This window comes from Terrapene carolina, unplaced genomic scaffold, assembly GCF_002925995.2.
Source record: "Terrapene carolina triunguis isolate 2854851 unplaced genomic scaffold, T_m_triunguis-2.0 Scaffold112, whole genome shotgun sequence".
Taxonomy (NCBI): Eukaryota; Metazoa; Chordata; order Testudines; family Emydidae; genus Terrapene; species Terrapene triunguis.
Window position 1 is genome coordinate 18869718 of NW_020664463.1, and position 17358 is coordinate 18887075.

The window sequence follows — 17358 nt, forward strand, 5'->3', positions numbered from 1 at the left end:
GAAGCAGTGACTCTGAAAAAAGATTTGGGGTATTGTGGTGTATAATCTGCTGAACGTGAGCTCCCACTGTGAGATGCTGAGGCTAAAAAGGGCTAATGTGCTTGTATACATAAATGGGAATCTTCAGTAGGAATAGGGAGGTTATATTACCTCTGTATTTGAAACTGGTGTGACTGCTATTAGAATACTGTGTCCTGTTCTGATGTCCACAGTTCAAGAAGGATGTTGATAAATTGGAGAGGTTCAGCGAAGAGTCACAAGAATGAATCAAGGACTGGAAAACATGCCTCATAGTGAGAGACTCTATTTAGCTCATCAAAGAGAAGGTTAAGGGGTGACTTGATTACAGTCTATAAATACCTAGATGGGGAACAAATATTTAATAATGGACTCATCAGTCTAGCGGACAAACGTATAACAAGATGGTAGGAGTTGAAGCTAGACAAATCCAGACTTCAAATAAGGTGCATATTTTTTACAATGAGAGTAATTAACCATTGGAACAATTTAGCAAGAGCTGTGGTGGATTCTCCGTCACTGGAAATTTTAAAATCAAGATTGGATGTTTTTCTAAAAGATATGCTCTAGTTCAAACAAGAATTAATTCAGGGAAATTCTATGGCCTGTGCTATACTGGAGGTCAGACTAGATGATCATAGTGGTCTTTTCTGGCTTTATAATCTCTTTATGTATGAAGAGTACACACTTGGACAGTATATTGTGCTTATTCTAAGGTAAAGCCCAGGGTGGGACTATTCTTTAATCCCACTCCTCCCCGATCTTGCTATTATGGCAGCGGGTCCTGCAAGACCCATGGGATCTCAGTCTCGCTGCAGGGCTCTACACTAGTGCCCCACGGGGCTCTAATTCTAAGGGCCAAAAATATGGCCACCTTTCCCTGGAGATTAAGATGGGGAGAGTGCCCAGGGAACCCCATCATACCACCCTGTACGCACATGCAGGAGGCTGTCCTTGTGTGATTGTTACATCTTGAGGACCGCTGGTGAAGGCTAGTCAGTGCTGACCACAGCTCTTCAATCCTCCCGGGGACATGATGAGGCAGAACGGGGGTGCGGGTGTTTCTGTGGCACTGCTCCCCTGCACATTGGCCTTCAGCTGCCCACTGGAGGTGAGCGGGCTACAAGGGTAGAACAGATGTACTGACTGCAGGTCCTAACCATGCTCCCCTGCACCACCGTTATGGGCCTGATGATTGCACATCCTTTTCTTGCATTGGTGAGCACTTCCTCATGTGAGCAGGTCCATTGTTGTCAACAGGAATAATTGTGTGAATAAGAGTTTACCAGTGTAAGAGCTCCATAACTGAACCCTTTATCTGCTCTTTCACAGCATGAGCATAGTGCATCTATACTCTTGCTCTGGCTATATTCTTTTTCCTTGCCTTCCACTCTACCCAGGATGGTTCTGTCTCGGAACCATCATGAAGCTCATATCATAAAACTAGCACAGAGTTGTATCCATCTTTGCTATCGCGAATTCTGAATAAATGTTGCATAGTAGCACAAAAAGTGGGCTTAATATTCTAGTTCAAGGTAAAGGTTCATCACAGCTTCAGCAATTGAAAAAACACTGTAACAGGAGGGAAAGCTCTGGAAGGGTTTAAGAATATGGATTCAGCAATTTGTGTTTTGGTCTAGTCTAGATGTATAATACCAAAATACCTAGTATTTGTTTTAGGGTTGAGGATAATTCAGTTCAATCCATTGGCACCTCTCAGGATTTCCGGCTTTTCTCTGCATCAGTGGTCTCTTCTGCCAGGTCTCAGACCCTTACATCCTGACCATCTCCTTGCCTAGCTGTTAAAAAGTCTAATTTTCTGCTTCAACCCCTTTATCATAACAGTAATAACTGTTGCTAATTACTGTCTTAGCTGTTTCTCCCATTGTCTTTTTTTATTATGTTCTGCTATGAATTCCTTCCCATTTATGTACCTAAGTCAGCATTATTGTTGCCTTTGGAGCACTAATTTACGGTGTAAATGGACTGACCTATTGCCAAACATTTCTGACAATTGGGGGAAGTGATCCACTCCCACTGACTTGTGCAAACACTTCTGGTAAAAGTTACAGTGTTTGGATTTGCCTGCTGCATTCATTCTCTGGTGACCTCTGAAAGCTTGTGATTTGACCCCTTCAGGCAAGGCCTGCAGTTTCCAAAACATATATAGAACTTAAGTTCAGATGAACATGAGTCTCTCTGTGTTTGAAGAATAACGGTGTCCTTAGTTACAGAAATGTTAGAAATTCACTTTCTTTGGGGCTTTCTGACTTCATTTTTTCTGCGTACCCCTCACCTGCTGCTGTTGTCAGTGAGAACAGGACTGGCTTCCCTTTGGAGCCCTTCACCAATGATCTTTTATTAGCCAGAGGAATAACTGTGAAAGATACTCCACTTTTCAGCCTGCCTCTGTATCACTGCTTACCCCTATCAAGCTGAGATACAAGGGGCAGCAGTCTAGTCTATGGATACAGGGAGCTACTGTACCACTGGCCATTGGGCCATCCCCCAAGCATTGTTTGTAATATTCATTTAGAGACCACCTTCTTCTGGATGTTGATGGCCACTGGCAATTCCTATTGACCTGCCCCTCTGTCCTCCCGCCATTTTTTTGTGATATTACAATCATTCTCCGATATTTAAAAATCCTTTTCCTCTCCACTGTTGCTGTCATAAAGAGCAACACAGACAGGGGAAATAAACTACCCAAGGAAAACTGTGAAAGCGACTAGACATTAAGTGCTGTTAAATGCACAAAGTAAATACATTGGGGGGAAAAAACAGAATTTTTTTTCTCTACTTAAATAAAAATAATTCAATTGGTTAAAAAAAGTTACTACTTGTACATTTTTACTACTTGTTAAAAAAAGTATGTAAAAACTGTTTGATTTTTAAGTTGATGGTGCCCCTTTAATGTATATTTGAGGAATTTACATAGTCCATTAAAAGCACTGCCATGAAACTGTGGAGTAATATTGAAGAATAACCATTCTACCCTTGTTTCTGTGAGCTCTCCCCAATGTACACTGACAGAATCTGTGGTCTGTGTGGAAACTTCAATGGCAATGAAGGGGACGACTTTCTGACACCTTCTGGTCTCGTGGAAGCCCTTGTGGAAGATTTTGGAAATGCCTGGAAGCTCAATGGAGATTGCCAAGACTTGTTAAAACAAGACAGCGACCCCTGTAGTCTCAACCCTCGCTTAGGTACTGAAACCTGGCCTCCACATCACATCTGGTACAGTGTAACAACATGTGATCTTCCATCCCATAAAAGTGCAACTGTTTTGTGCTGGGAACAGGCTCATGATAGCGTCTGTAAAATAAAAAAAAACACCTTTCATTCCGTGCACTGAATGAGGCAGGGGTCCTGTGGGAAAAAAATACTATGTGATCATGTAATTAAAAACTGTATCATACTGTGTACACATAAGGAGGCTGAATTCAGGTTACATGGGAAACCTGACTTCTGGCTTTTCCTAACTTCAGAGGGCTTGACTCTGTAACCTTAATAATGTTCTTTTTAATGTAGTTTTTAAATTTAATTTTCTAATTTAAACAAACAAACTGAAAAAAAAAAAGCATCATGAAACTCCAGAAATTCCATCATATGGAACCATATTGATGCCAAACTTGGGTCATCGAGAGGGTTTGGACCATTAGATTTACAGCACAGACTTGAGCTAATTTGTAGAAGTAGTAGGCTATTATGCTTTATGTGGATCAGTCACAAGAGGGGGATGAAAGACAATTTGCAAGAGGGTTTCACAGCTATTTGCTGACAGAAAGGGAAATATAGAGACTCAGGACTCCTGGGTTCAATTCCCGGTTCTGATGAGGAGTGTGCTCTAGTGGTTGTAGACCCTTCTGCCCCATGCCCCTAGCCTGTCTCTGCTCCTGTTTGCCCCAGCTTCTGACTGCTCCCTCTCTGCCCCTATCCACCTATGTCACCCAGGCTCCTCCTTTCCTCCTATACACTCCCTCATCTCCTGATACCTGCTTCCCTTCCCTCTGCTTCTATGCCTATCCTCCCTGCTTCCCCACTGGCTCCTGGCTCTGTTCCACCCCCAAGTCCAGACCCTTTCTCCCTCAGGCTCCTGCAACCCTGTTGCCCCCCATCTTTTCCTCCCCACTCCATCTCTTCCCCCCCCACACATTCCAGTATTGCAGCTGCTGCCTCCTCCTCCTCCATAGTGCCTGGGCTGCAGCAGGGGGAAGGTTTGAGAGCACAGGAGAGACAGTCTTTTAGCTCTCAATTCTGGTGCCCCTGGTGTCCAGAAAGACTAATTGTACGGGAAGTTCTGCTCTCAGCCCCTGCAACTCCAGGATGGTGCATGCTCTGTGGAGATGGCGCATGCACAGCCCAGTCACACACACGAGCTGAGAGGGGATGGCACATGAAAAAATTCAGCCTGAACAGTTTAAATCTGGCATAGTTATAAGCAGCTGAAAACCGGTCTTATGATAGGAAGTGCCAGGCAAACTTAGTTACAGGTGGCGCTACCAGTTCTGCCTGTGATAACAGAACAGAAAATGGAGGTTTTCCTATGTTTATTTTGCTAATTAAGGGCTGTTATGATTTAATAGGAAATAAGCCAGCACTTACAGTCGCTTCTCTTTTAGTGTAAAGTGTCTGAATAATATTTTTCTCATTTTAGCCAAGTATGCTGAAGATTCCTGCTCAGTTCTGATGTCGTCCATATTTGAGCCTTGCCATCATGAAGTTAGCCCTTCTCCATACCTGAAGAACTGCCGCTATGATGTTTGCTCCTGTTCTGATGGCAAGGATTGCTTGTGTGCTGCTGTTTCTACCTATGCCACTGCATGTGCTAGGAAAGGCGTTCTGATCGAGTGGCGGGAACCGGACTTCTGCTGTAAGTGAATGCTGCAAAGAACTACTTTCTTGCATTGACTCTATGGTGTCCTTTGGCAAGGTCAGTGAGCCAGAGGGAGTTAAGGGACCTGATTTCTGCAAGGTGCTGAGTGTCTCCTCCAGGACATGTGTAACACGCTCAATTGTCTTGCACTCCATTAAGAGTCGAGGGTGCTCAGTTGTTCACAAAAGGTGCTCAGCATCAGGCAAAAATAGCTCCCATTGAGCAAACCTCAGCTGATTTGGTGGCTTGGTTCAGATAACTTCCCTACTAACTTTGGCTGCCTATCTGAAAATGTTCTGAATATCTTGGCTGGCAGTATCCAAAGTCTCTCATGAAGTTTATGGTAACAGGTTCTTTCATTGTATTTTGACACTTCCTATCTGGGACCCAATCCTGGGAGGCACTGACCGCCTCAACTCCTGTTGTCTTCCAAAGGAGTTGTGAGTATTAACCACAGAATCAGATCTCTGGCCCTAGGAGAAACCTAGCAGACTGTTTAGTTCAGGTTCCAAGGGAAAGGTACAAGCCAGTTCTTATTATGTCTGCACCATTTTTCCGATATGTGAGTACTATTTTGCTGTCATGTTTAGGCCTCTTTGTCTCCACTGTTAATTCTAATATGACCCTGAGGGTGAGACATCTGTGACAAGACAATGATGATTTATCATTGTTCAAGTAGTGCACAGCGTCCCTCCAGCAGGCTGTGTCTCCACTGTGCTACACACTGTACAGATATAGAGGGTGGGATTTTCAGAGGTGTCTAAAGGAGTTGGGCCATATCTACACTTAAAGCAATACAGGGGCAGCAGTGCAGCTGCGCCACTGCTGCACTTCAGTATAGACACTTACTACAGCGATGGGAGCAGGGCCGGTGCTAGGATTTGGGGGGCGCCATTTTCTTCAGCAGCGACTGCGGCGGCCGGATCTTTGGCTGCCCTAGTCGCCGCCGGCATTTAGGCGGAGGGAGCTGGGGTAGTGGAGCGCGGGGAGGGCCACCTGCAGCAAGGGGGGAGGAGGGGTGGCACGCAGGGGGGGTGCCTCAGGGTGGGGGTTGGGGAGCTGCCGCGGTGGGGGCACCTCAGGGTGGAGGGGGGGAGCTGCCGCGGGGGGGGCGCCTCAGGGCAGGGCTCGAGGACAGGGGGCGGGCGCAAGGTGGAAGTTTCGCCTAGGGCGCGAAACATCCTTCCACCGGCCCTGGACGGGAAGGATTCATTCGTCACTGTAGTAAATCCATTTCCCAGAGAGGCGGTCGCTAGATCAATTGGAAGAATTCTTCTGTCGACCTAGTGCTGTGTACACAGGGATTTAGGTCGGTTTAATTATGCTGCTCGGGGGCGTGGATTTTTCACACCCCTGCCCTGAGTGACTTAGCTGGGTTGATCTAATTTTCTAAACTACACCAGCTCTTAAGTGCCTAACTTCCAGTGAAAGCCAGTGGGATCCGAAGGCTGAATTCTCCTTAGGATTGTTTGAAAACTCCACCCATAATAAATGGCAGCCCCTGTCCCACAGAGTTTACAATCTAAAAGGCCAGGCAAAACAGGTGGCTGAAACACACAAATAGACCCGGGGGGTGGGGGTAGAGATTGATGATGGGGTGACAAAAATAGTAGGATGATTATGCACGGACCAAGAGTGTGTGTGTGAAGAATCTGGCAAGAGGCTGGAACAGAAAAAACAATCTCCCTTTTTCTCATCTCATTATTAGGCAGAGCTGGTTGGAAAATTTCCATTGAAATGAAATTTTGATACAAAATAGAAATAACTTTCTCCATAAATGTTTGCGAAAGACTTTTCTTCTTTTCCCCAAACAGCTCTACTCTTAAGGACAGTAGCCAATCAGGGATTTTGGGGAAAAGCCCTTATGGTTGGCTGCACTTCAACCCAGTTCCATTATTCCTTCCCAAACAGTAGCTGGGTGGGGCAGCCATTTGAAAAACTGTTACTGTAGAACTCAGTGAGAGGTCACTGGCGTTTCAGCTGATACAATCTCGACCAGTGAAGTTCAGTGATTCCAACTGTTGGAGGCTGGATAATATTTACTGAGAGAGAAAGAACAAGACTGGATTCTGTTAAATGGCTGTATGGTTTCATAATATTGACCTAATTTATGTAAATGTTCAGAGAGTGGAACAGTAATTCAATAAAAACCCTTTTAAAAAAAACGCACCGATCTGGAGGCTGAAAGCGAGAGCAGCGATAATGCACCATCGTTCTTGCTGTAATTGAACAAGTCAGTTTTCACAATTAATCTTTAATAGTGTAGCACTGCTTCCTCTTCTCTGTACATTACAGAGCACTTAGTGCCTGCACCAAGCGCAGATTTCTCTGACTGCAGATCCATCAGACCCCATTAGATAATTCTGATGCTCCAGACATCTCCTGTCACACGAAGGAGAACAATCATTCCTTTAATGGGCTTGAGACTTGAATATGCTGTTTGCATAATTTGTGCTGACGGCCCGATGTACTGAACTGGTGGCTGCTCCCCTGCTCTCTGGCTGAGATACAGGTTCACAGGCAAATGACTTGACAGAAGCAGTTTGCTTCATCTGAAGTTCAATAGTGGCAGGTAGACTGTGGCCTCTTTGTGCTACACACTGTACAGATATATAGGGTGGGATTTTCAGAAGTGTCTAAAGGGGTTAGGCTATGTTTAACTTAAAGCGATACAGTGGCAGCAGTAGATTACTATACTGCTAATGTACCATGGCATTTCTGGCTGTTAAATGCAGCATGATAGGCTGTCGTACAAATCCAACATACAGGTATTGAAAATGCTTCTGGCTTCATTCTAATTCATTTATCTAAGAGGGAAATCCAGGCCCTATAGCCCTCTGTGGATGCAAGAGACCTGATAAGCAGCAGAACTAGTTGTGCTGCATGGGGGTGTGTAGGAGGATGGAGTCCACCATGGGGGTTTGCATCCCCTGTGTACCACATCTCCCCTACAAGGAGGAGGTATATCAGCCAATGAGTCGCCAAGTGCTCCTTCAGGGCTCTCGAGCAGATTTCAGGGACCCATTGACCAACCCACCTCCTGCCCTGTAGATTTGCTGCAGTAGTGTCCATGTTGCATGACTTATGTGAGAGGATTTCTGTGTGAGAGAATATGTCTGCACTGCAGAGTTAACCCAGGCTCTTACTCAGGTGTTACCCTTACCCACGTCCTGTCCATACACAAAATCCTCTCACATGAGTTTGCTGGTATTTTAAACCTGGGCTAGCTGGCTTGGCTGGGGCTATGGGATAGAGCTAGGGATGTCCTTAGGATTTATGGGGCCCAACGCAGCACAGGCGCCAACTTTTTTCTGTGCCGGTGGGTGCTCGCACCCCCAGCCCCGCCCCGACTCCACCCCTGCCCCAAAGTTCCCGCCCTAACTCTGCCCCCGGTGCCCCTATTGGACCCCTCCCCAAATCCCCACCCCAGCCCCACCTCCTCCCCCAAGCACGCCGCATTCCCCTTCCTCCCCCCTCCCTCCTAGGCTTGCCGTGCAAAACAGCTGTTTTGCGGCGCAAGCGCTGGGAGGAAGGGAGGGAGGGGGGAGAAGCAGGACATGGCGGCACCCTCAGAGGAGGAGGTGGAGGCAAGGTGGAGGCAAGGTGGAGGTGAACTGGGGCAGGGGGGGTGGAGCGGGGAACTGCTGGTGGGTGCAGAGCACCCACCAATTTTTCCCCGTCGGTGCTCCGGCACTGGAGCACCCACGGAGTCGGCGCCTATGCTACGCAGTATTATTAAACTGGTGCCCCTATGCCCGACTTGCTCTTAGCAACACAAAATGAATATGGCCCCTGTCTTCTGCCTAATAAGGAGACTGCAGCGCACTCTGGGTGTGCAGGAACCGACCCACTCTTACCTGCTGTCCCGGTCATAGGCACGGACTCTGTGGATGGGTGCTCTGGGGCTGGAGCACCCACGGGGAAAAGTTAGTGGGAGTGCAGAGCACCCACCGGCACCAAGCTCCCCCCTGTGTCCCCCTCCTCCCGTGCCTCTTGTGCGCCGGCAGCCCCTCGTTTACCAACTCCTCCCCCTCCCTCCCAGCACTTCTGGAGCACCGCAAACAGCTGATTCGTGGCATTCAAGCTCTGGGAGGGAGGGGGAGGAGCAGGGAAGAGGCAGGACGGGGATGGAGGAGGAGCGTGAAGAGGTGGGGTGGGGACTTGGGGGAAAGGGTGGAGTGGGGGCAGGGCCTGGATCGGAGTGGTGGGGTCGAGAACCCACCCGGCAAGGTGAGAAGTCGGCGCCTATGGTCCCAGTAGTGCCCCAAATTTTTGGGTGCCCTATGCAGCAGTGTATGCTGCGTATGCCTAAGGACGGCCCTGGCTAGAGCTCAGGTGCCACTTTCACTCAGGCTGTGAAGACTCTGGCTAAACCAGCTTAGTGCTGATAGTCCTCCAATGCCCTTCCTACAATTCCCCATGTATGTCTGGAAGGACAGACAAGTTCTCTCACAATTCACCAGGAAAAAAATCATAGAGTGGTTCAATTTAATATACGGTGTCACAAAGAACCATGTGATGTGCCCCCAGAAGTGCTAGTGACACAGACAGCTGTGCGCAGCACCAGTGAGGACACCCAGGTATCCCATCCAGTGGTCAGGCTAACTCGAGTATTCAGGCAGGGCTGCTGATCACCCGAATTAACTCTGTGGTGAAGACACACCCTGAAGTCAAAATGACAACAAAGAAGCTCCCAAGATGGGGATGGATTTTGATGTAGAGCCACTGGCTCTTATAGTTTAGAGCAGGCATTTTTAGAGGTCACATATGCCTATCTGTTTCCTTTCAGTTTCAGCACAACCTTTCAGGGCAACAAGGTTTTGTTTGTTTGTTTGTCTGTTTGATTGATTGATTGATTGATTGCATGAATTACAAAGCATAAAGTCAATTTTTTCCTCCCACCCCCATGACCTTAGTTGCTGCTGTTAAAAAGTTTCTTAGGGGAAGAAGGTTGCATTTGTTGGTGCGGCATGGTGGAATTTGAATGTGCACATGTCATTGGACAGTTGGGCAGCCACTGTGGAGGACTGAGGATGCTTTTAATCCCTTAGTAGGGGCATGTGCAGCTAAGGCGTGTAACAGTACCTCAGCTAAAATTCGGACAAGCTGTGGCATTGTCAGTCACTAGAAACAAGGAGTGTAACTATTTGCTGGATAATTAGAAATGGGGCAAAACTGGAATCATTTATTTAAACCATCCCAAACTTTGCGACTCAAACAAATGGGTGTCTGGATTCAAACTCCCTGTGGTTTTAGTGTCCCAACCAATTCCTTTTCCAATGGTAGCTCTACAGTAAATCACAATCATAACCCTCCTACCTTAGTAATGACGAAGGAGACCTTTGAAAGTGCTCCTCAGCTTTCTGTCAGATTGTTCAGTGTGGTGTAGCTGTAGCCGTGTTGGTCCCAGGATATTAAGGACAAGGTGGATGAGGTAATATCTTTTACTGGACCAACTTCTGTTGGTGAGAGAGACAAGCTTTCAAGCCACACAGTGCTCTTCTTCAGGTCTGGGAAAGGTACTCTGAGTGTCACAGCTAAATGGAAGGTGGGACAGATGGTTTAGCATAAGTAGTTAGCACATATTCTATGGTCTCTCTAAACTGTTCAGTGTGATATAGGCACTTACCCTATTGCTGGAGCCTCACAGCCCCTCCCTAACATATTCTATACTGTCTGGGGCAGTGGAGTAGCTGCTTCCACATAGATCCTTCATGTGTAAATTGGAAGTGCCATGCCATCAAACTGCAGCCAGAGGCCCATGCAACTGGGATAAAAGAGAGTGTCTTTTATTTTCATTGCTGAATCAGGGCACGCCTCAGAGTATTTGCTCTCCAATAGGTGCCCATTGCTCTGGTGAACTTTGATGGACCCCATAGGGCTCTATTGCGAGAGGAAGGATGGTGGTTAAAGCACTAGCCTAGGAGTTTGGAGACGTGGGTTCTAGTCCCTGCTCTACTACAAACTTCCTGTGTGACCTTGGACAAGTCATGTAGCCTCTCTGTGCCGCAACATCTCATCTATTAAAGACTTTGAAATGGGTAATGGGAGCCATATAGGTACCTAACATAGATAGATTGTGTCTTTGGGACTGGTAGCATGGGGTGCAGAGAGACAGTTCCCAGTAGTATCGTGTCTGAGGTAGGAGCAATACCATGAGAGCGGGATGGGAGGAGCATAGATCAGTGGCCAACCTTGCACTCTTTAACAGAGTGCAGCATGTGCTCTCCTAGCCCCTGTGCTGGCTTACGTCCATTGGCTGGTGTGGAAGAGGGTGGAGCCATGGCCCGACCGTTCGCTATTCCTTCTGGGGTTTCTCTGATAACCAGGAGGGAGCCCTAGAGTCTTCAAGGCCTTCTGCTTGGGGAATACAAGGGCTGGGATTGTCTGGCCCTTCTGCAGGGTAGAATGCTGAGAAGGCTCCTGCACCCCCCTTGACCTAAGCTTTAGTTGTGATAGAAGCTTGCAAAGTCTGATCTGCAGCTGCTGTCCTCACTCCATTGAGTGTCCTACAACAACTTAGAACCCTGCTGTTTCCATTATAAGCTTGTTACAAATCCGAATGCTTCTGCAAATCCTAGTTAACAATACAGCCTTTGAGCAGAAATAGTATGACCCCGAGAGCAGCCTGTTCCCGGTCTTGTGGAAAGGCGAGGACTGACACGGCTACAACTACACTACATGTACATTTGTTGTCATTGCTGCCACCTCGTGTTGGATGCAGGTACAAACCAAGAAACATCTCCAAATCAATACTACTAATTACAGCAGTAGACCAAGATATTAGAAGGCAGAGCCCCAAAGTTAGGCTCTGAAGGTCATAGTTAGGTCCCTGAAGAAGGGGTCTGACTATAAAAAGTGCTGACTGCTGGGTGCTCAGCACTTTTTGAAAATCATGCCACTTATACATTGATTTAGGAATCTAACCGTAGGTGCCCATTTTTGGCAATCTTGACCCTAAACTACATTGTTTTTGAAAACTAAGTAAAAAGAAGGAAAGATACAGGTAGAACAATGATTTTGTAAACCCACAACTCCCTTTTAGAGCCAAGTAACAGCAGAAACTGGAGGCAGTTTGTATTACCCTTTCCCCCCATTTGTGGGAATCTTTTTCCAACATTCATTATCGATTCTGCTTGATGCTGTACCTTGCTCACATTGTACAAGTGGTTCCATTGACTTCAGTGGAACTATCTGCATGAGTTACGCCAGCAGGATATGTCCCTTGATGTGCCACTGGTGGGTTTTCTGTTCTTTTTGAAATAATCTCCTTGTTAGGATAAAAAGATCTAATAGTAAAAGTGAATCAGAAAAAACAACACTGTTATCAGATCCAAAAATAGGCAGCTATTCATTTACAGCCTGGTCCAAAGTCAGCTGAAGCCAATGGAAGACTTTTCATTGATTTCAATGGGCTTTGGATCAGCCCCATATAATATATCTGTTAATGTGAAAATGTTCCCCACTGATTACATGAATTGTACGGGACAGTGGGTCTTTCCATTGTGGTTTCATCGATGTGTATCATTTAACAGCAATGACTTGTCCAGAAGGCCAAATTTACCAGCAGTGTGGAACTCCATGCAACCAGACCTGCCGAGCTCTATCCTACCCAGATGTAGGCTGCAATGAGGTCTGCATGGAAGGCTGCTATTGTCCACATGGGCAATACATTGATGAGCATGGAGATTGTGTACCAAAGTCCCAGTGCTCTTGCTACTATGATGGTGAGATCTTCCAACCAGATGATGTCTTTTCAGATCATTATACCATGTGGTAAGTGCAGTACTCATAACTGATTTCAGTTATTCCTTTACATACCATTTAAAGAAGTTTTTGAAAAGCCTCATTAGATAACTAGGCCAAACCGCTGGTGTAAATTGGCATCGCCATACTGAAGTCAAAGGATCGGTGCCGATTTAAACTAATTAAGGGTTTGCCCATAACTAATCTAAATCTAGGCATCTTCCCAAGACGTATCAAAAGCATCTGCATCAGGAAGCAGGATATAAAACCAAATTTTTCTGCAAAACATTCTGCCAGTTTGAAATGGAGTTTAGTAACTTGCTTACAATAGCCCTTTAAATACTTTTAAAAATGTCTTTTTAATGCACACTAATACATTTTTTAAAATGCTTAAAACCTAATTATATCTATCAAAAAAAGCAACTACTAAGTAGCATTTATAATTATTAAGTGGCAACTAGGAATTGAATTGATGAACTGTTCCTGACAAGTCCAATTTCTGGAATAATATCCTCTCATTTTCCCCTTAACCAGAGAGGTCACATTGAGAGCAGTAAGAGGCCACTTCTCCTCCACACTGCAGCAAATAGGGCTGTGTCACCATTCTGTTACTCATTTTTATGCCAGTGTAGCTCCATTCATTTCAGTTGTGTTACATCAGTACGACACTGGAGTAATGTAATGATGAATAATCATGTGTGCTTAAAGGCAAGTTTGCCTTGGTAGGTCAAGGCAATGGCTCTCAACCTTTCCAGACTAGTGTACTGCTTCCAGGAGTCTGAGTTGTCATGTGTACACTTCACTTACAAACTATTTCACTTACAAACTACATGCTTTCAAAATTAGACATAAAAATAGAAAAGTGTCACTGCACATTATTACTGAAAAATTGCTTACTTTCTTATGTTTACCATATAATTATAAAATAAATCAATTGGAATATAACTACTGTACTTACATGTCAATGTGTAGTTTATAAAGCAGTATAAACAAGTCATTGTCCGTATGAAATTTTAGTTTGTACTGACTTCGCAAGTGCTTTTTATATGTAGCCTGTTGTACAATTAGGCAAATATCTAGATGAGTTGATGTACCCCCCTCTGCATACCCCCAGGGGTACGTGTACCCCTGCTTGAGAACCACTGGGTTAAGGATGGGTAGTTCCATACCCACATACAGTGGGTATGGAACTATGATTGCCCGGTGTATGTACAAATTGCTAGCTACAGCCTTGCATTTCTTGTAGACTCTTTAAAAACCATAATGTAAGTGAAAGTTAAATGTCAGTTTGTTAAATATAGCTGCTGTTTGTTTTTCTTTCATAGCTATTGTGAAAACGGCTTCATGCACTGCACTACAAACAGACTCCCTGGTACCTTCCTGCCAGATGTTTTCTTTGACCATCAGCCATCTGCCAGAAGTTAGTATGCTTTAAAAAATTTATATTTGTTGTTATTCTTTTCTACAGTATTTTGCTACACGGTTTGAGGGAAGGGATGCAACAGTAGTGCTTGGGCGGGTGGGAGTGTGTCTATAAAAACAGTGCCTTCTATGGGATGGAGTTGGCTACATTTCCATCTTCAGGAGAATCTGAGGGTGTTCATTGCATTGCAGTGAGATGCTGAGCACCACTCAGGATTGATTCATAAAGCAATTACAACTACCATTGCAGTTTCCCTTTAGCTAAAGGGATTAAGGGTGATGATCACTTAGGGTTAATTTTAGCCCCCCCAGTTGCTATTGGACAATCACATTACAGCAGAGATCCAGTCAGCTTTGTACCCTCTTTGTTGGGCGAGAAAGTTGTAATCTTCTCTTTCGGATGTGGCCCTTGTCTCTGTTATCCAGACTTTTGTAACTTTACAATGATACTATCGCAACGCACGCTACAAGAGGCTACACCTTAAAACCATTTGGAGACCAAAGTTGGTGTAAAACACAACAGCTGGCTCACTGAGTGGGGCTGCTCACTAGGAGCACATGACTCCAGGAACTGCACTGGCTGCCCATTGGTCTCCTGAGGGTGTCTAAGCTGTTGGTTATGACCTATATAGCCCAGAATGGCCTGGAACCAGCCTACAAGAGGGACCCCTCTCTCCCCTTGCTGTGCTAACAGACCTGTGGTCCACAGGGGCACGTGAGCTGGATCCCCCTTGTTATAAAAGAGAGGGGCCAGCTGGCAAGGTGTTCTCCGTGCAGGCTCTGGGACTCTGGAACTTGTCAGAAAGAGCCCAAATTGAATGACTTTCTGGGCAAGCTGCAAAAGACACCTGTTTAAGAGGGGGTTTGGAGAGGGCCAAAGGTATGCTTCCAGGATCATGAAGGGATAGAGTTGGCTGAATTCCAGTTGAACTGATTACTTCAATGCTGCTGAGCTTTACCGGTATTGTGAATGGTGTGTTAGGGCACCTAGGGCCTTGGATAGGGATCTGTTTAGATATTTTTTAAATAGAAATAAATACAAATAAATATAACAAGAGCTGGTTGGAAAATGTTGACTCTCCATCAAAAAATGGAAACCCCAAAAGTCTGGTAACTTTATAACTATGTTGGTCAGAGGGGTGTGTGATGGGTTCCCCCCAGGGTGCCACCTGGAACTGGGGTACCACTGAGCCCGCCTGACCCACCAGCCTGGGCTCCCTCACACACTGTGCCGCTGTGACAAGTTGCTAAACTCTCCAAGCGTGCTCTTTCACCAGCATACACACAGGTAGGGACACACGCAAGTTCTTTAACCAGCCCCTGCATGGGAAGGCATAGCTAAGGTACCTCCCAGTTCCTAAGGCATGCACCCCTCTTTGGAGGGTAAATCCAAAATTATACTGTTTTGCACTGCACAGGGAACTGCACAGCTTATGCTCATGAAATTCATCCCCTCCCTCAATGTGGAGAGGAATATACACAGCTTTCTGCCCCGAGTGTGATTTCCACACACTGGTTTTAGTTAAAACAGAAACAAGTGTATTAACTAGAAAAGAGAGATTTTAAGCGATAGCAAACAGATCCAAGCAGATTACCTTAGTAAATAAACAAAACCGCAAACTGAGCTTAACACACTAGATAGGTAGGATATGAATTAGCAAATTCTCACCCTGAGTGATAGACAGGCTGGCAGATTCTTTAGGCACAAGCTGCCTAGGCTCTGCAGCTTGGGCTTTCCAGGTTTTCATACACAAGCTAGAAATCCCTCTAGCCTGGGACCATCACGTCCCACAGTTCAGTCCTTGTTCCTCAGGTATTTCCGGGGGTGGGGTTGTAGGGAGAATGAGGAACCCTCAGGATGTCATTTCCCCCCTTTTATATCTTCTTCCCAATTCCTGGAAAGCTCTTTGCTGTGACCTGGGTCAAACAGTTCCCATTGTGTAGTGCTATCTCTGAGAGGTTTCTATTGTACACAGTTCCTGAGGTAATCCATGTGCTTGTGTGCATTTCCTCAATAAGCCATTAACCTTGTTTGGCCTTTTTATTGTTATAAGGCTGCTTGTGGGTGTTTTCAACCTCCCAACATGTTTCAGTACCACATACATAGCTTAACTTCACATATGACAATAGCACATACAGTTCAACAAGATATTACTGACTAGCAGATCAAGACTTTTAGAATGTTACCTCACAAGGCATACTTTGTACAAAACCCTAACCCTCACCCTGATTACATGATAGTGGTGAATATTGGAGTGCCAGGGTGTCACAGGGGATTTTCTTTTACTGATCTAGGCTATGTCTATGCTGAACAGCACTGGTGGCGGCATGTAGGGTGTGAGTAGTTACACACAGCAGTGAAAGACTCTGGTCAGCAGTAAGACAGTGGGGAAAGGCTCCAGCAACGTGGAGCTGCCAGAGACTTTCCCTATTGCCTTTCCTTGATGGAGCATATACCTGCTGCTGGAATCTTGCTCTCCAGTGGGGATAGGCTCTGCAGCAGGGAGGCAGCAGGACACTACGCTGCTACAAATAACAGTGTATAGATGGGAGAGGCACTGCTTGGGCATGTAGAGAGCTGTGTAAGGTGAATACCCTAAGGTTCTGGCATGTCTTTATTCATCTAAGCAGAGCCTTATCGTATACACTGCTATTTATATCCATGCTAGGGGAGTGTGTATTGCGTGTACTCGGCACACTGCCATAATGGTGTGCACACTGTTGACATGCCTATAGTTGTATCAGCCTAGTGAGGATGCAATTATACTGAGTGCTTTACACTGATATACCTTATTCCCCTTCCTTAAGGGGCATCACCTATATGGTACAAGCACCTTTCTCTCAGTATAACTGTGCCCACGTTAAGGGATTATACTGCTTTCACTATACTGGTGTAGTTAAAGCAGTACAACTTTTGTGTTGTCCCGTTGACTTTCACTGTGGTTTTTAGAAATGTCACCCTCTAGCCACACAGGCATGGGAAACTTGGTTTGGAACCTATGTTCTGCTTTAGTCCTTTCACAAAACCAAGCTTCTGATCACGATGCTGATAGATCCCTAGGAGCAGTGCTATCCTAATGAAATTTTCTTCTTAATTACAATTGTTTAAATTTTCTTTCTTCAAGTAAAAAGAAGCTTGATATGCAGGGCACCTATGGACAAGTTTGTTTGTCCTCCAAACAACCCAAGAGCTGAAGGGATAGAGTGTACCAAGACCTGCCAGAACTACGACTTAGAGTGTGGTAGCCATGGCTGCATATCTGGATGCCTCTGTCCCAAAGGAATGGTAAGCAAAA

The 17358-nt window shown here is 45.6% G+C and overlaps 1 protein-coding gene across 1 annotated transcript in view; it reads left to right on the forward strand.

The window, feature by feature from the left end:
• The window catches only part of VWF (von Willebrand factor), a 247585-nt gene that overhangs the window by 59644 nt on the left and 170583 nt on the right, over positions 1 to 17358 (forward strand). The window contains exons 14-18 of the mRNA XM_029911665.1: positions 3029 to 3224; positions 4676 to 4891; positions 12430 to 12670; positions 13966 to 14060; positions 17188 to 17348. Coding sequence (XP_029767525.1) covers positions 3029 to 3224; positions 4676 to 4891; positions 12430 to 12670; positions 13966 to 14060; positions 17188 to 17348 — 909 coding nt within the window. The remainder of the gene's footprint in view (positions 1 to 3028; positions 3225 to 4675; positions 4892 to 12429; positions 12671 to 13965; positions 14061 to 17187; positions 17349 to 17358) is intronic.